The sequence below is a fragment of the Pelobates fuscus genome, chromosome 2 (genome assembly GCF_036172605.1).
Source record: "Pelobates fuscus isolate aPelFus1 chromosome 2, aPelFus1.pri, whole genome shotgun sequence".
Taxonomy (NCBI): Eukaryota; Metazoa; Chordata; class Amphibia; order Anura; family Pelobatidae; genus Pelobates; species Pelobates fuscus.
In genome coordinates this window covers 94,564,585-94,584,352 of record NC_086318.1, presented here as the reverse complement: position 1 = coordinate 94,584,352, position 19,768 = coordinate 94,564,585, and the positions used below count along the sequence as shown (strand labels likewise).

At 36.7% G+C, this 19,768-nt stretch overlaps 1 protein-coding gene across 1 annotated transcript; it reads right to left on the bottom strand.

The window, feature by feature from the left end:
- Positions 1-1,116: 1,116 nt before the first annotated feature.
- Positions 1,117-11,128, bottom strand: LOC134585559 (transmembrane 4 L6 family member 1-like). The gene is made up of 5 exons (XM_063440998.1): positions 10,750-11,128; positions 6,400-6,489; positions 6,172-6,311; positions 3,860-4,049; positions 1,117-1,327 (listed from the first exon to the last, which is right to left on the bottom strand). Exons 1-5 carry the CDS (start codon positions 10,924-10,926, stop codon positions 1,313-1,315), a joined length of 612 nt encoding a protein of 203 aa, XP_063297068.1. The 5' UTR covers positions 10,927-11,128; the 3' UTR covers positions 1,117-1,312.
- Positions 11,129-19,768: the final 8,640 nt, after the last annotated feature.

The following is a 19,768-nucleotide window of genomic DNA, read 5'->3' as shown; positions in this document are numbered from 1 at the left end:
TAATCAATTTATTGATTGATTTCCACTTCATTTGGCAGGGGGGAGACTGTTGTGGACATGAAATATTACCCTAATTTTAGTTAGTAAAATGCCTATTTACTCCATTTAGTTATAATCAGTATTATTTAATAAATTACTAAAATGACCACTAAATGTCACTCAGCATTACCCCACCCATCGACTAAACACTCTCATTTTCAAGATGACGCTGGAATCCGGGGGAGAACTTCATGACGACAGTAATGACATAAGATGGCACACCCAGTAGGACGTGCTTTGAATAAAACACTTAACACTTAACCAATTATTAATGTATTATTTCATATTATCTCTGACAATGCTTATGATGTAATTTTGCTTTATAAGGGGCATGCCACCCCCTCTAATAAACATTCCTCAAGTCTTTCATTAACCTAAAACTTGTGTCTGGTGTGAATTACTTCAGGGAGCGTGCACGCTCTGTTTTTTTTTTTTTATTTGGCCAGGGGCAGATACACAAAATAATTATTTATTGATTGATTTCCACTTCAATTGGATATTTGGTTCTCTTAGTGAAGTTGTCTACATTTATGTTTTTATTGCCACAAGTGTAATTTTCACAGTTTTTCCGATACTTATGGTTTTATTACAGGCATTGTTCTAAATCTGTGTTATTTTTATTGATTTAAAAAATATATATATATATATTTAGAGCCACCCTTTAATTTTTATACTTTCAATGGTTAGTCACCTAGATATACAAGGGATTTAGAAGCTGTTTTTACAGCAGCTCAGTAATTAGTATACCAGTGCATCTTTGGTACATGCTTACATTATAAAATAGTGCACTATGTTTGATTCTTTGCAGGTTTAATTCTGTATTTCATCTTTCAAAGGTTAGCAATACAAGTATTATTGATTGGTTAATAGACCTCTAGACATACAGGAATCTAGAAAAAGCTATAGTGTACTCATTGCCAAACAATGACTTATTGAAAATGAACAATAAAAAATAATTAGATTTATATTATATGTTGCTGCACTATTAATAAGAACATTACAATATTTTATTCTCCATGTTACCTATTTCAAAACACACAAGTTATTTATTTTTTTATAAAGTTAACACATACTGTCTGTATTTACTTTTTTAATATTTTAATAACATTGCAAATATGTATAAAAATGTGTTGTATTATAATAATGAATATACAATGAATTCTGTACAGTGACATTTACAAAAGTAAGAGCAATGACCCTCCACTCCTTTCATGATCTTGAAAAACTCATGGTGGTGGTCAGCTTCTTTCAGCAACTTCTATTCTCCTCTATATTAGCAAACGTAGGACTGCAAAGAAAAAACAGATTTTTAAAGTGTAACAGATACAACATTAATAATCATAAAACAAGTATAAATTGGGACGTATGACTGCAAAGAAAAAACAGATTTTTAAAGTGTAACAGATACAACATTAATAATATTAAAACAAGTATAAATTGGGGAAAATTTTATAATACATTAGGAAACTAGTTTTGCAAGTATTCTCCTTCTACAGTTGTAATCAAAACTATTTAAGCCCCATTAAAAAATCAGGTTTATTGTCAAAATCTAAAGACGTTCAGCAATATGCAATGAAGATATCAAGCAAAAGCAATTGAAATAGGTCAACGCAACAGTTGATCCAAGTGGTTTCCCCAAATCTAACAGAAAATGCAACTTATAATAACTTCTCCAATCTCCAAATGATTCAACTCCCTAAATAGAATACCTCTCAATGGCACAAATATGCAGTATGTCTCAAGCACACCTGATGCAACTAATCAAGGACATTAGGTGCATCAAACGCGCTTGAGCTGGAGCACTTGAAATACCTGAAATGGCTAGGGATTTGTTGAGTGTCACATTTAACTGCATGTTAAAAAGGAAGCTATTAATGGCTGCAACCAGATTTCTGTGAAGCCAGGTTGTGAAAAACACTCAGGTGACTGTGAAAGACTTGCAAGACTTGGTGGCAACAGGCACTGAGGTTTCAGTGAGCACAATATAGCGCGTACTAAATGCAGGATATGGCAGAGAATGTAATGAACCACGTCCAATAACAATAGAGATATATAAAAAGACAGTATACACAGCAACCTTGTGTTAAAATATATATATCTATATGTATAGAATCGATAAATGGTAATCTAAGTTTTTTCATGGTTTTTTTCCTCAGAAATGAAAAAGAAAAACAAGCAAATAACAGTGCAACATGTTACTTCTATTTACAATAGTTGGAAAAGTGTATAGAAGACTAACTCATACTTTGCTGAGCTACTAAGAGCTCTGCTGAATGCCGCTTGGACAATACAATCCCCATCTTAGGATATGTACTTATGATATGTAAAAATAGAGTGAGATAGACATCCAGTAGTTCTCCAATATGTTTAGGAGAAACAAAACAAGTGAGGTCTGATGAAGTAGGATGTCAATTCAAATATCGCTAGTAAAAGAAGGTATCCTACCTTCAATTTTAAGAGCAATGACTTGCTCTGGTAGTTCATAGCATTGGTGGTATAATCCCCATCTTGGATACACATGAATCAGGAAAATAAATTTAGCAATAAAATAATAAAATGGGTACTAAAGGCAAATGGTTTTCATGCCAGAACTCCAAGATGTACAGCACTACTGATCCAATAGCACAAGAAAATGCAGGTGCAATTTGCTCAAAATCATATAAATAAGCCACAGAAGTTCTGGGATTCTGTTCTGTGGAGCGATAAAACAAAACGTTTTGGCCCGATCGATCAGCAGTATGACTTGAGAAAGAAGAATGAAGCATACTCTAAAAAGAACACTCTGCCTACAGTTAAGCATGGTGGTGGCTCGGTGATGCTCTGGGACTGCTTTGGATCCTCCGGCACTAGAAACCTGTAGCAATGGGCTAAGATTCCTCAGGAACACTGCCAGAAGCTGGTTTCTGGCTATGTATCTAATTTACAGATCATAACAGCAAAAGGATTCTCTACCAAGTACTAAAGATGCTTGCCATGAAGGGATTGAATCATTTTGAGACTGAAGAAGTCATTAATTGTATTTTCAGTTGAATTTGGGAAAACCACTTGAATCATTTGTTTCATTGAGCTATGTCTATTGCTTATGTTTGATTTGTTCATTGCAAACAGCTGAAAGTCTGTACATTTTCCCAATAAACCTGATTTTCAAAGGGGGTTATATATTTTTGATTATAATAAGATGCTTATTAAAGACTTGAAGTTGTAAACCTTATACTGTTAATGAGCAATTAACAAAGAGGTTAACAAAGAAAAACCACATACTACAGTAACAAACCTTTTACTTATTAAAACTCTCCATGCAGAGTCCGGATTTAAATCAATGTAGCTGGGCCACTATTCTCTCTGAAGTAAACCCATAGGGTTAAACAGCACTGAAGCCCATAGGGTTAAACAACAGTGGGCTTGCAGTACAGATACATTAATTGAACAACTATAATTGACTATAAAAGCTTTGAACCCTTTTAATCATAACCTATAGAATGGCTTAAAATGAGTCCTGATCTATTTTTGTTTCTCTCTGCATTACTAAGAAAGCTGGTGACATAGCTTTCTGGTACATATTAATAATGAACTGCACTCTTTATAATACACACTATTTATTTTGGAATGTGAGGTGCAGACAAGGCAGGTCATTGCATTTGTTCTTCGAGTGTCATTCAATGTCATTTCCATGCAGAGTGATGTAAATTAGTATCAAGTTTGTTATAAAAGTATTACCTAAATCCCCCACACATCATTCAACAGTATGGTTATATTTTTATTTGTTGATATTATTTGTAGTAGAATTTAAGTTTTAAAATATAATTTCAACTCCACTAACCTGTTGTTTCTGTCCACAGCAACAGCCACATATTCCTCCAATGAACCCATTGATGATCTGGATTATACAAAGAATAACCTGGATTGCAGACAAACCCAGGAGGATGGAGAATAGACTAACATTCCAGACTACTACATTCTTTGGTTCGATGCACTGAGACCAGGTACTGTGGTCAGCCAAATAGGAATAACTGCAAAGAGAGGAATTGTTGTTTAAGTGTATACTGCATAAAAATAAGATGATAGTTGTGAAAGTATGTGTGATCATAAATAACAGTAACACTGGGCAGTGCTCCACAACTGGTGTGCTGCGACACTGTGCTGCATTTTCTGCCCTGGTGGTTGCACTGGGGCCTGGCTTTGAGGGCCAATCGAAGAGCCCCTACATTTAATTCAAACCCGATAGACAGGCTGGTCTAATTAGGGGCCCATTCAGGCACTGTGTCCCCTTAGTGGCATGACCAGACTCCTATGATGTTCACACCAAGTGCTGTGAGGAAGTGATTTCCTGTCACTTCAAACACACCTAGCAAACATACTGTGGTATTTATTAATAAGAAAACATACTGTGGCATTTTTTTTAATATTAATGGGCAAAATGACTGATGTACTTTTAATCGGACTGTGGCATTTTCTGTAGGCATTTTCTGTAGGACACAGTTACACTTTTCTGTGTATGCATTATTACTCAATTTTTTTAATATTTTTACAGTCACAGAGATATTTAGGAATTTCTGTTTCCAGAAAAACTTTCAATACAGTTTAGTGATCTTAAAGGGAAACTGTTGTCACTGTATCTGTATAATCTCATTGAACTGATTATAGTGACTGGAGTCCCTTGGTGCTGTCCTTCCATTCAGCATGAAACAGTTTTTAATGCTTCAGTGCTAATCAGGAGTTCCAGCACCCCATCCCCTCTATGTTGTTTGGGCTGTGATTGGCTAAAAATTTCAGGTGACTGCTTTCAGCCTACCAGACTGCCCATGGCTGGTATGAATGAGTACAGCTAGAAGAAAGTATGTAATCTCTGCCTTGGCCACATATCTCCAATAGGGGTGGAGCTGGGGGTGGCCAGGCACCCACATTTAACTTCTCGAAAATGGTTTAACACTCAACAGGTTGACCGTGTGAGCGGTCTCCATAGCCTACATATGCCCTACAACCTATTCAATGAGATTAATTAGTTGTAAAGCTGAAAGTGTCGGTTTAACTTCAGGCATAAGACATGTGATGCACACCATTAATTAGATGGGAATGCGAGACTACTGGAGACATTTTGGTCTGATCCAGTATATTTATTTACTAAACAGTGAGTATCGGTGAGTTAATAACCAACATATAAAATTTAGTTTTACTTTGCAGTTTTTCTTTTTCAATTTTCGTCTCTCTTTTTTAAGCATTTTTTTTTAAACTACCACAATGCACTGTTTAGTAACTGAATTGCAATGCGTATAAATATATATAATGCTTTGCGATAATTGTTTCTAGTTTAGAACACAGTCAGTCTCATGCTGACAGTTTTAATTTGATAATTATAAGTTACATGTTGTGTCTGGCAATTAAATTGCATCAACTGTTCATCAGGCTGTTTCCCACACTCTTGTAGGAGCAGGTCCATGTTTCAGATCCTTTGGAGTTACACTCTGTGTACTATGTTACTATACAGTATTAAAAATACAGGTCTCCTCGGGAAGAGTGGTTTCTAATGATACAGACTCAATTTATAGGAGGGCAGCATCTGTAGCAGTGAGAACATGCATATGAGGAGCAAGGGGTATATTGCCTTCAGTGGGCAAGGGGGTGTATTGCCTTCAGAAGAAGCAGGAAATATAAGGTACTGCATGGACAAGGAGGGAGTATATAGCCCCTACAGGCAAAGTAGAAAACCCAAGTATTAAACATAAAGAAGTTTCTAAAATCTCTAAAGAGCGAGGAGGCTTTGCAGCTATTATTGCACCAGGTAAATTTAAAACCTTGTTCACAGACATGGTGATCGTGTTGGAATTGTCACAAGAAATTAAACTAGAAGGTTTCAAAAGCTGCTGGAAATGATGGGCAATGTCATTATTTCAGTCTTGCTTCACCAAATTTAATGAATTGGGAACCCATATGGCATTTAGAAGATGTGACATTGGCAGCACAGAATACCACTAGTGATTAAGTTCATTTCACAATGAGGGTTCTGTGATGATCAGTTGCATGGTCATGTACTGGTATTGGATTTATCAATGTACCAATTCATATGATCAAAAAATAATCAGCTACCATAATTACCAAATCTGTTTTCAACATTGTTAGGTCTATGGTACTTACTTTGTTTCATTAAATGGGTATCTCCATCCACCATCACTTGTCGAACAATATGGCCCTTCTACCAGGGCCAGAGCAGAAATGATCAAACAATATCCTGATGTAGCAATCCCAAATATTGCAGCCAAGATAGATGACAGCATCTAGAAGGAAACAAAGAATAGCCCTTTTGTTTCTTCAATTCCTTTTCAATCAAAAGAACAAAAATTAGAACAAAATATGACAACTTACTGCACAGCTTTTCCCACATCTCTCATGACCGCAACATCCACAGCAATCATCATCTTCGAGCCCAATGAAAACACCAGCTGGAATAAACATCTAGAAAGAAAAACTAATTCAATTAACTTTCAATGAAAAGTTTGGGTTTTGGTCATTGAAAAAAAAGGATTTCAAATATATAAAAAAATATATTTTATTTTGAAATCAGCTTTAGTCTGATTATCAGTATGATAATTAGTTAGCATAGAAAATTAAGACAAAACTTTCAAACAATGGGTGAAAAAAGGACCTCAACAAGCCGGCTTTATTAAATTTTAAACCAAATAAAATCCATCATATCTGATGCTTTCCGTCCATGTTTACCTACTGAATCATGTCTGTAAGCGTGGATTAAACATGTCACATATGATGGATTATATGTGGTCTGAGATTTAATAAAGACGGCTTGCTGAGGCCCTCTTTTCAACTCATCAGTTCACGTTTGTGCCAGAGTGGGAGCCGTGAAGTATTAGCATCTAGACTTACTTGGGTGAGTTTTGTGTTACTCTGCTTATTTGGGGTGATGGCTTCTGGAGCAATACTGTGCATCTTTCTGTTTTGTGATAATTAGTTATGTCAAAAGTTATGCGTTCATCCGATTATGTGACACCATTCAGATTCTTTTTTTCTTCATTATTCTTATTATTGGTCTGATTTTATTTTAAAAATATAGATATTTGATAGAAATAATTTCTTAATTGGCAAACCATGCACTAGGCAACAGAAAAGTAAGCGCCGTATTAGATGTAATACTGTATGAAATATTTGACAAGGATGTTCTTTCCTTTAGTGACTGTGCATGCAATTTAACAAAAACATAATAGATCAACCTGCCGTTAATACTTGATTACACAGTTAGAGGGGTTAGAAAATACGTTATATAATATCATGTAATCATAACATGCCTGACTCATCATACATCCTTATAGGGATACTAATCATCTACATATAAATATGAACTTTTCCATCACTGCTACCTTTACTGCTACCACTATAATAACTGTTTCTGTACTATCTGAGATAATAGCACTGTATTGGCCCTATACTGTATGGGGTTTATTCTCCAAAAAGAAAAGTGCAGTTAATTGAAAACTGAGATTTTGGGTACATGTTGGTTAAAACAGCCAAGCTGCATTTCCAAATCAGAATTTCTTAGATAAATTTAATTTTTTTTTATTTTATTATTTACTGCACTTTGGTGTTTAGAGAGTAAACTCTTTGGTCTTATAACAATGTATATTTGTTTTATGTAATAGTGATATCACCCTCAAAACATAAAAAGCAAAAAACTGATGAAATGTAGCTTTGTAGCCAAAACATAGCTATAAGGTATGAACACCTGACTACCAAATTAAGGCTTTCTCCTTGTGTCTAGATTTAAAAAAAAAAAAAAAAAAATCCTTAAATGTCATCTCTTTAGAAAAACGTAGAAAATCTCTAAAAATGCTAATTCCTGAAGCATGCCTATTCAGTCTTTACTAATATAATTAGTGACGCAACAGTCCCGTTCACTCTCACCTACCCACCTTTAAACATTTCTCTTCAGTTAGTTAATCTAGATACGGTTTCATACCTGGCTACCTCATTCCTTACACACAGATCTTTCTCTCAAGCTCGTCTGGATTGCAAGTTTGATTGAGCAGGACCCTCATTAACATTTTGCCCCTGTTATCATATGTCTCTTATTCCTGTTTTTTTCCTCTTCATAAAATTGCAAAGTACCGCAGAATGTGTTGGGGCTTTAGACACAATAAACATTATCATAATGTAATGTATTCTAATTCTCCAAGTCAGCTATGCTTTTAGTTCACCTGTTATCACCTTAATTTTTTAATTAATTTCTAATCCTGACAATGTTCTATTTAGTGAATAACCCTGTGAGAAGTAGAATAATGTGTAATTAGACATGGTGTAGGAGAAAACCATTTGCTTTCTCGCTTGATGTTCATTCAGGGATACCAATTTGCACTGAAAGAATGTAAAAAAAGTGGTTTCTGCTGGTATGGAGCTAAAGTGGAGCTAATGTCAAGAGGCAACAAATGCCCAGAACATCTGCCTTAAAAAAATACTTAATTGAGCTGCACTGGGAAGCCTGTGATTGGGCAGCTCAGAAAGTCTGAGCGGGGTTAGAAGGGGAGGGCTTGCAAAGGCTGCAGAAGGAAGTCTACAGCTTTTACAAGCTGTTTTTAAATATATCCCTAACAGAAAAAATGCATAATCAAATACATGCATGTCTTGACTTGGGGTATATCTAGTAAAAAGTGTTTATTGTTCATTTATTTTTAAATTTGGCCAGTGGAGTGTCTCTTCAGTGGTTATTTAAAAGCCCATATAACGGTGGACTTTATACTTTTTTATTACTTATGTGACCAGGGATTGAAGCATGGAACTAACTGGCAGTTTTCAAACACTGTCTGACCACCGGTGTGTGTATATTGCTGAAGGATCCTGCTATATACTAAAGGGAAGAATATGTTTTCATTTTTTTTTTTTTATATTTTTTTTACATTTTTTTACATTCAATCCTTGTAATATAAATCGTTTTGCTTGATAAAAGGATTATTATATTAAAAACAGTTTTGAGGTGACAGTTGCCTTTTAAACTCTTTCATGATGTTCTGTCCCCAAACTGCCCAAAATATATTATTGTAATAATAATTATAATTATTGTAACTATAAAAATAATAATAATAATAATAACTGCTGTACAGACATATACATTATAAATACAAGGGAATGGACGTTTTATAATGTTATATGGTAGTGTGTAGGTTATTTTTGATGGCAGACTCACTTTAATAATGAATTTATCTTTGAATTGCAGACCTTTCAAATAAGCACAATCTATTCTACCATAAAACACATATTAACACATGTATCTTCTCTCAATTATATGTCACGCGGAACTATTGCTTAATTGGGTTTGGTTTCAAATTATGTCTTTTGTTTATAGCCGCACCCTTTATTGCTGAATGAAGATATTATGTTTGATGTATGAAGAAACAAAAATCTATTTTATTAGTATTCTCTTGTTGCAGCCTGTATTAACAAGAAAGAAAGGATTGTTCACATATTGTCTGCATGAGGTCTTAACAGACATTACAATATAAATCTTAACATTCAAGCGCATAAAAGTGAAAAAACATACAACGTTTCATATTGAGTTGAATATAGAAAATGCAATACCATATTTTCAGAACTTATGTGATATTAATGCAGGAACTAACCTTCCAGCCCAGCAAAACTGACCAATAATAGGTTTGCTAATCCTGCCCAGCAGTGGATAGTGAATAATATATAGGTTATATAAAACAATTAACCTATCCAGTAATGCATGAATGCTTCATTAAACATTACATAGTATACTGGTTTCATTTCTCTTGTACAATTAAAAGATAACAAGATAACAAGATAACAAGTGGCAGCCACAACTCTTCTGTCCAGACTACTCCAATCTCAAGTTTATAACTGTCTCCATTTTCCAGCCATTTCCTTGTTATAGATTAAGGGTAAAAAAATATGTTTACAAAAGACAGGGAGTGCCACAAACCATACCACAAAAGAATTTACTCATAAATAAATCCAATATCTTTAATCCCTTAAGGACCAAACTTCTGGAATAAAAGGGAATCATGACATGTCACACATGTCATGTGTCCTTAAGGGGTTAATCCACTGGCCAAGAAATATGTATTTTTTTTAAACTTAGCATCAGTTGAAGAACTTGTGTTCCAGAAAAAAATATGTACTAAGATTTATACAACAATCTACAAACAAATGTAATAGATATTGTATATCACACTGACATTATAAAATTATTCCTGGGATTATATGCAATTGGGTTTGTATGTTGCCCTTACACAATTAATAGTCTACACTTCGTATGTGCCATAACAAAAAACTCCCATGGCAAAACATTACCATGATATCGCTCTCATATGTCCCTACCTAAATGTAAATGCATGCTTAGATTTCATTTGTAAGTGCCGCAAATGGCATTTATACAGATTTTTTTTTAAACTAAACTAAAAAAAAGACCTACTCCATTGCTGTTTCTTATCATACATCTGTTCATACATTGATGTTCTTAGCAAGTATACTCTATTTATACAATCTATACTGTCCTCTCTCTCTTTCCATTATTCCCTAATGCAGTCTTTTTGTTATATTGGCCTTTATATAAATAAAGAGTTTTGATGTATATTACAGCCATTAAGATTCAATGTGTTTCCAAAATACTCCAGCACAGGCCACTCTTAATACATCTTCAGGCAGAATGAGAAAAATTGAATATTTTGCTTATTTATTAAGAATACTCACCAACACACCAGCTCCTATAATCCCTTCGAAAAACCAGACAAATCTGCTCAGCTGATTGTTTTCAGCATACTTTGTTTCTCCGTTAGGAAAATAAAGCAGGATGTTTGCCACAATGCAAAGAATTGCCAAAATGAGCAGCTGGTAGCCGATGCATTTTGCACATTTTCCAAAGCACATTTTGTAGTCTCTGTTGTACTGCTGTTCCGTCTTCCAAAATGTAATTGCTGAGTGCTGGCAATCAACAGAAAATGTCCCTTTCCCTTGCTTGACTTCTTAAATACTCGGCACTGCCTCTTAGTCACTCCAGTGATACCTATTAGCAGATTACTCAGTACTGTGTTCAGACTGTAATTATCTTTTTCTTCTGAACGCTCTGCCTACAAAGTGAAAAGGAGACTGGGAGAGTTTTATAAATTCTTTTTTAATCAGTCTTTTATTTGCTTTACTATTCTGCTCAACATCCCTATTCAATCCTATGACGTCTCACATTGTTGGCTAGGTTTCAGTGAGATTTGTTCTCAGGTAAAGTGTATTTACACATAGATTAATGCCCAGCGCCATTTACACAAAAATTATACATTGCTTACTTTTTTTTTCTCCTGTTCGTTGATGACCAGAATATGCAGAACTTCCTATTTATTGTTTTCTCACAGATTGCGTCATGCATCAAGGTTTTTTCGGCTGCCCAATATTTTTCCCTCTTGCTTCTTAGTACAAATAATTTCCCACAATTTCAATAACTAAACACTGGATACAATATTTAGGTCAACCTAGCAATTTTTTTTTTACTTCTCCAGATCACCTAGGATTTGTTTATTAAAGGACTATTATAGGAACCCAGACCACTTCAGCTCAATGAAGTGGTCTGGGTGCCAGGTTCATCTAGGGTTAACCCTGCCTGCTGTAAACATAGCAGTTTCAGAGAAACTGCTATGTTTACATTAGGGTTAATCCAGCCTCTAGTGGCTGTCTCATTGACAGCCGCTAGAGGTGCTTCCGTGCTTCTCACTGTGATTTTCACTGTGATTAACTTCTTCCTTCACCTTCAGCCCGACGGGAGTGGGGCCCAGAGGGCTGGGGGTCCCAAAGACCCTATATAGCCAGGAAACCGAGTTTGTTTTCCTAGCACTATAGTGGTCCTTTAAACATTTTATGACACATGAGATGCCGGGACGGTAATGTTATGAGATTTAATACACACACGTGGGTCAGCGCTAAGTAACCAAATAATTGTAAAAAGGCAGCAACCATAAAAGGGGATCCCTCTCAATCCTTGCAAAAAATATGTATGATATATCACAAAAGAGAAGGGCTGCGCCACATATACAAAAACAAAATTAAGATAATCAGTAAAAAACAGGTTCAAGTCAGTGGTAGGAATTAATAGGTACTAAAATTATAGTCCCAAATTAAAGTTCTCACATAAAAAGATGCCTCTAGTTTCAGAGATAAATGCAGCTGATAAAACATCAAATAGTTTTAAATTAAAGGTGTGATCTTTTGACTAAAAGGTATAAAAGGTGAACTAAGAGTAACCCGTCCTCCCCCCGAACTATCGTCCCATATCCCTGCTCCCTTACTCATCAAAGCTTTTGGAAAGACTTGTCTTTACCCGTGTGTCTCACTTCCTTAATTCCAACTCTCTCCTTGACCCTCTTCAGTCTGGCTTCCGCCCTCTCCACTCTACTGAGACCGCTCTTATCAAAGTGACTAATGACCTAATCTCCGCTAAATCCAAAGGTCACTACTCCATATTAATTCTCCTTGACCTCTCTGCTGCCTTTGACACAGTTGATCATTCTCTCCTCCTTCAAACTCTTCAATCACTCGGTCTCTGTGACTCTGTCCTCTCTTGGTTTTCCTCCTATCTCTCCCAACGCTCATTTAGTGTCTCCTTTTCCAAGGATACCTCCTCCCCTCGCCCTGTCTCGGTTGGAGTTCCCCAAGGCTCTGTCCTTGGTCCCCTTCTATTTTCTCTTTATACTGCCTCTCTTGGAAAACTTATTGCCTCTTTTGGATTCAACTACCACCTGTACGCTGATGACACTCAGATATACCTCTCCTCACCGGACCTCTCCCCGGCCGTCCTGCAACGTGTCACTGCTTGCCTCTCTTCCATCTCTGACTGGATGTCGTCACGCTTTCTCAAACTTAACCTCTCTAAAACTGAACTCCTTGTCTTTCCTCCTCCTAATACTGATCCTCCTCTCTCACTCTCCCTTCAAGTCAGTGATATCCACATAAGTCCATCCCTACAAGCGCGCTGTCTTGGCGTCATACTTGACTCTGGTCTCACCTTTGAGTCTCACATCCAGTTTGTTGCCAAGTCCTGTAGGTTCCAACTCAAAAACATAGCCCGCATCCGCCCCTTTCTTACGCAAGATGCTACCAAGGAGCTTGTCCATGCTCTAGTAATTTCCCGCATGGATTACTGTAACCCTCTCCTGATTGGTCTCCCCAAAAGCCGTACTGCCCCGCTACAGTCTGTAATGAATGCTGCAGCTAGACTGATTTTCCTATCCAGTCGGTCCTCTCACACCTCGCCCCTCTGCCAGTCCTTACATTGGCTCCCTGTATCCTATAGGAGTCAATTCAAAGTGCTAACCCATACATTTAAAGCACTGAACAATTCCAGCCCCTCTTATATCTCTTCACTGATCCAGAGGTATGCCCCTCCTCGTACCCTCCGCTCTGCCCGCGACCACCTCCTGACCGCTGCTCGCACCCGTACGGCCAACTCACGCTTGCAGGACTTCTCACGGGCGGCTCCTCTCCTATGGAATAACTTGCCTACTGCCATCAGACTCTCCCCTAGTCTTCAATCATTTAAGAAGGGCCTTAAATCCCATCTCTTCAGGAAAGCGTATGGCCTCCCAGAGTAATCTCTCCCTTACATACCTGTCTCTTGCTCTCCTATGGGATAGTGCTTTGCTCTCTCCTCCAGCTCTGCTCACTCCTACTTGATATTTCCTATCCTAATGTTTCTAATACCCCACCTCCTATAGACTGTAAGCTCATTTGAGCAGGGTCCTCTTCAACCTATTATTCCTGTAAGTTTTCTTGTAATTGTCTTATTTATTGTTACATCCCCCCCTCTCAAAATATTGTAAAGCGCTACGGAATCTGTTGGCGCTATATAAATGGCAATAATAATAATAATAATAATAATAATATCACACTCACATTTCCCAGAGCTATGGCCAGCTCTATCTATACAGCGTACAGTGGTACAATCCCCACTTATAGGATATAATGGAAAATGGCCTCAGCAGTAGGAGTATCTGGAAATTCAGAGAAAAATAAAGAGGCAACAGATAGTGCTCTCAATAATATAATAAAACTTCATAAAATAGATTTAAAAAATAGTACTCACAAGTGTAGAGCAGACTCACTGCTCTATGATGTCATTGTTGGTGGTATGAATACAAATACTTTTTTTTTCCTTTTTAAAGTTTTCACATAATACTCAAACCAACATAAGATCTTGAACATGGAACAGAAGATGAACATTGAATCAGTATCTATGACTCATACAAAAGGTCATACATGGCAGAGACTAGCAGAACATTTGGTAACAAGTATAGTGGCCATTGAAATCCATGAGACATTAGCAGCAATTCCATATCAGAAATCACACTGAGGAACATTGTATGTGCAACCTTCTAATTGTGCCTTAGCAAATAAATTAAACAGAATTATCATGGTGGCATTGATTCGTTCATCTACGGCTAGAGGCTCATTTTTATCGTTGTTAAGTATTTTGACATAAGCTGCTGTTATAACTGCCAGTTGGTCCACATTTTGTTGCCAACCGCTACTAACGAATGCCCCTTGATAAACAATATGCTTTACAGTGTTCACTTATTAGCAACTCGAATGCAAAGCAGTAAAATGCTGGGCAGTGTGATGGCTCATCCTGTGTATGTCACTCCATCTACAATCATTTGATTACACATGGTCATGGGATAGTCACTGTGATTTCTATGTGTATCCAGTATCTCACAAAAGTGAGTACACGCCTCACATTTTTTGTGAATATTTTATTATATCTTTTCATGTGACAACACTGAAGAAATGACACTCTGCTGCAATGTAAAGTAGTAAGTGTACAGCTTGTATTACAGTATACATTTGCTGCCCCCTCAAAATAATTCAGCACACAGCTATTAAACATAGAAACATGTTTATCCAGTGCTGTACCTGTCTCGCTGCAGCGAGTCTCACCTCCATGGATAATATCATAAATTTTGATGATCTCAGCAAATCTAATGCTTTCTAATAGCAAAGCATTGGGAGGCTATTGCGTATGTGTGGCAACACCCCGCTCTCTGCCAATCAGCATCTGCTCATAGAGATACATTGACTCAAGATGCAGAGCATAGAGACACTGAACATAGATGCTGTACATTGTGTAGCACTTAACCATGAAGCATCTCTAGTGGCCATCTGAGTGACTGTCACTAGAGGTGTTTCTATGTGGCACTGTAAACACTGCCTTTTCTGTGAAATTGGGGCAGAGTTTTTTTGTGGAACAGAGGGCAGGGTTTTTTGTAAAGGGGCGCTGGGTTTTTGTAGAGGGGGGCAGGGTATTTGTTAAAAGAAAAGTGGAGTGGGCAGGTGTTTTAAAGAAGGGGGGTTTGTAGAAGGGGGACCGAGCAGGGTTTTGTAGAAGACAATTTGAAAAAAAAATTGTGATTTTTTTTTCACATTTGAGTGCCAAATGCTCTAGGTACGCCCCTGAGTCTCTGAGTTCTGGCATGGAAACCTTATCTGTTTAGTATGTACCTTACTGTGCTCACTGAAACCTCAGTACCTGTTGCCACAGTCTTGCTGCAGGTCATTTGCAGTTATTAAGGGCTTTTCACGACCTGCCTTCTCAGAAATCTGGTAGCAGCAGTTTCCTTTTTCTGAATACAACTTCCACCTCAAAATTCATCATTCTGGGGTGGTTACAAATAAATAATAAAATAAAATAGTCGCTTATTTTATCTTTTATTTCATAGAATGTGGTCCCCTGTGCCGGAGCTATGGAGGCACGCGTCCTCTCTGCTCCATGGTCAGGCCCCGCCCCCTTTTCTTCTTTCTTCTGCATGTACTCCTGAGGAATTACACTTCAAGATCTAAAGATACCTGATGGGCTTGAAATACTCCTTTATTTTGTGAGTGTAAAACATCTATAGCAGGGAAATATACACTAAACGGTGTTTCCCTATGAGTGTTCTCTGCTTTTGTTTTATCTAGGTGTATCTTGTTTCATATATTGGTTTGTGAGGATCCGAGGAATCCTTTGTTACAGCCTAGATCCTGAGGAAAGTAATCATTTTTTCCTCCCTAACATATTGCTGCACCTGGGTGGTCTTTTTGTCTATATATATATATAAAGTACATAGTAATACAGTAAAAAAAATATGTTTGCGCTATACTATAGTGCACTCACAAGTGTTTAGTAGGTTGACTGCTCCAAAGGTGATTCCCCCGATGGGCATGGTAGGCTCCAAGCCTTTCCTGGATCCATCCACTCCAAGATAAATAAGGACTCCAGGTGACAGGTGTACTATTAAAGCAGCTTTATTGGTATATATCTATAACAGTTTTTTAATGGACCCCCATATACCCATGGGGTTCCTCACCTCAGTTACCTATTTGCACTTGGTAGGCCAATCCTGAGCCTCCGCCAATTGGGAGGTGGGGTACCCACTTGTGGCAGTTCCTCCACCCAGCTGGGCATCCAGAGTGTGGATGTGGGGTCCTGCTGGGAACATGGTTATATATTAGCAACAACTGACACAGGGTTATTTGTTTAAAGAATTCTGTATTGCACAGCAGAATTTAATGCAACATGTGACATACACCAATAGAATACAACACAATTAAAATGGGGTCTTAATGGAGTACCTCACATATATGCCCACCCACAGTCACACTGCGCCTCAACCCCCCTTTTCCTTAGGCCTTCACCCTAGTGGCCGTTGGGTACATAATCCCAAATCATCTAAGTTTATAATGAAAGTTTGGTTTCTGCTTTCCAAACTTAGATGATATGGGATTATTAATATATATATATATATATATATATATATATATATATATGTATGTGTGTATATATATGTGTATGTTAATAAAATTATATATTGTATTAAGAGGGATTATGAATAATCTCATATTAGTGTGTGTGGCATTATATATATACATATTTTTTATTTTCTATTTTGTATATTGAATACATTACTATATCTTAACATCTAGAATGGCTCCTATGCATGGTCACTTTTTGCACTGTGGACATGACCGTATTTACATCTACATGTCTGCACTGCAGAAGGGGAGTATCATCCAGGAAGTTTATAAGGAATTTTGAATTAGCTTCAATTTTTCACTTCAAATTATAGTTTTACAAAGTATTAATCTTAGTAGATGGGAGATTTGGGCATTCCTGAACTCACGGGTAATCTTTTTCGCAAGTTATAATATGGTTATTTCAAGAACCGCCCAATGCGTCCCACAGTAGAATGCACAACCATTTTTTGCGGCTGACAAAAGTGGAAGTCATCAGTGGAACATGGAAGTGCCCATTGGAACATATCGTTGCTTTCCTGCAAACAAGTATCATCTGACCATCCTAGGTTCCAACGAGTGACTACATCTGCAACAAGACTAATTGGATACCGGACGAAGGAAGACGCCCACTGGACCACCAATGAACTGAGAGATTGACCCTATTTAAAAAGACTGGTGGGTGGGGTGGTTAGGCTGCTTTTTCATGCTTTTTTGTTGTTATTGCTGACATACTGGTCCCTGAGGAAGTCCCATACACTAAGGACCCACAGCTAACTTTATACTATTTTTAATTCAATTTTAATTTTGGTTTTGTTTATATACCAATATAGCTGCTTTAATAGTACACCTAACACCCGGATTCCTTTTTTATCTTAGAGTGAATGGATCCAAGAAAGGCTTGGGGCCCCCCAGCTCCATCGGGGGAGGCACCTTTGGGCAGACTAGATGGGCCGAATGTTTTTTATCCGCCGTCACATTCTATGTTTCTATGTTTCACTTAACCTACTAAACTCTTGTGAGTGCACTATATTATAGCACAAACATATATATTTTTTACTGTATTACACTATGTATGTCTTATTTTGTCTGTTCTAGATGTTAACAGCTGTATCCCATTTTCTGTGTGTACATATTGCTTTCCTTTTTCTGCCCTGTCCAGGTAGTGTAACCACTGTTCCTTCAACTTTGAACTTTTGAACTATGCTTCCAAAGATGTCTCTAGAAACATTTAGTACCTTTGCTATCTTTTTGTATCCTCTTCCTTTTTTATGAAGGCCGGTGATCTCTTCTCTTTACTTTGTGGACCAATCTTTTGACTTATACATATTTTAACATGCAGTCAAATGTGACACTCAACAAATACCTAGCCAGTTAAGGTATTTCAAGTGTCTTTTTAGCTCAATCATACCTGATAAACTAATGAAGCCCTTAATTAGTTGCACCAGCGTGCTTGAGACAACACCTGTTTTGCATATTTGTGCTGCTGTGAGGGGTTCTATTCAGGGGGTTGAATTAATTTGAGACTGGAGAAGTCATTATAAGTTGCATTTTCAGTTGAATTTGGGGAAAACACTTGACACATTGCTTTTGTTTGATTGCAAACAGCTGAAAGTCTGTACATTTTCACAATAAACCTGATTTTCAATGGTGTTTGAATACTTTTTATTACAACTGTAGGACTGGTTAAGCAGAATCATCTTTCCAGAGAGGGGTATTTTTCTGAACTCCTACATACTTATTAACCCTTAATAGGTATACCCATGTGGTAGGTGGCAGCATTGTAACATGGCTGTGTATTACAAAAGCAAATAATCATTCACAGTTGCACTTTAAGCACTTCACTTTATACACACTACTCTTCATTACAACATATGTTTACTTATTTAGTACATTGGATAATATATATAATAATTATTGAACATTACAACATATTTTAGCTTATTCATAGCCAATGTTTTTTTATGGGTGATAGAGATTGGCAGATCCCTGCTGTTTAGATGCCGGCAATGGCTTTAAAGTTTCCCTTTTGTGCAAAAATCACTGCACAATACATCCATTTACGTGTTGCTTTAACCCCTTAAGGACAGAGCTTCAGAAGCTTGTCTTTCACTTAATGACAACGGCATTTTTTGCATTTTTTGCTATTTGCGTTCAACTGCAATTTGCATTTTACTAATTTATTGCACCGACACATATTATATACCGTTTTTTAAAGGACAGAAAGGGCTTTAATTTGATGTAACACATATATATATATATAAATGCTTATTTATTATAAAAAAATACAGAAATATGCAAAAAAAATAATTTTTGTGTGTTTTTTTTACAGTTTTTGCAATAATAATGTGTACATAATTAGTGCAGGTTAAGGAAAGCAATTAAAAATAAATTCATTTAGTTGTTCTGAATTACAGAATATATAATGTGTCTGGGATTTTAAGTTTTTTTTGGTAGTTACAGGTCACAAAGCACAAGGAGTAAAATAAACTTTTTATGTGGAGCGATTTTAGAATTTGGTATGTTTGTCTTGTAAGCCTAATAGCCATAAAAGAAAACAAAATTGCCACACAAAAGTATATATTTATATAAAGTAGACACCACAGGCTATTTACCTAAGGTTGTTTTGACACTTTCTACGTAGCCATTTTACCGCCAACCTCTGCTAAATATTGGAGTAAAATTGTGTTTTTTGGTGGTTTTCGCACACAAACTTATAACAAAGAACTTCTCATGTGTATTTTGTAAAGTTGGTGTGTGCTATTCCTGTACAAAGTTTTATTATGTGTTCAGTTACTTCTGCTGAGTACAACGGTACCCCCATTGTATGTCTTTGGCCCTATTTTGTGAAGCTACAGTGCCATATAGGAGACCTGTCCTTTTCAGTATTCACAGTAGAATTTTGAGAGACGGATTTAATGAGCCTATGCTTCCATTTGGGGTATTATAGTAGTTTGACTGTTCA

What these genes read in the sequence shown, in the direction of transcription:
- LOC134585559 (XM_063440998.1), bottom strand. Translation starts at nt 10,926, where the DNA reads ATGTGCTTTGGAAAATGTGCAAAATGCATCGGCTACCAGCTGCTCATT. An exon ending in GATGTGGGAAAAGCTGTGCA is followed by an intron (nt 6,312 to 6,399) that starts GTAAGTTGTCAT and finishes GTTTCCTTCTAG; the next exon opens with ATGCTGTCATCTATCTTGGC. An exon ending in TACCCATTTAATGAAACAAA is followed by an intron (nt 4,050 to 6,171) that starts GTAAGTACCATA and finishes CTCTCTTTGCAG; the next exon opens with TTATTCCTATTTGGCTGACC.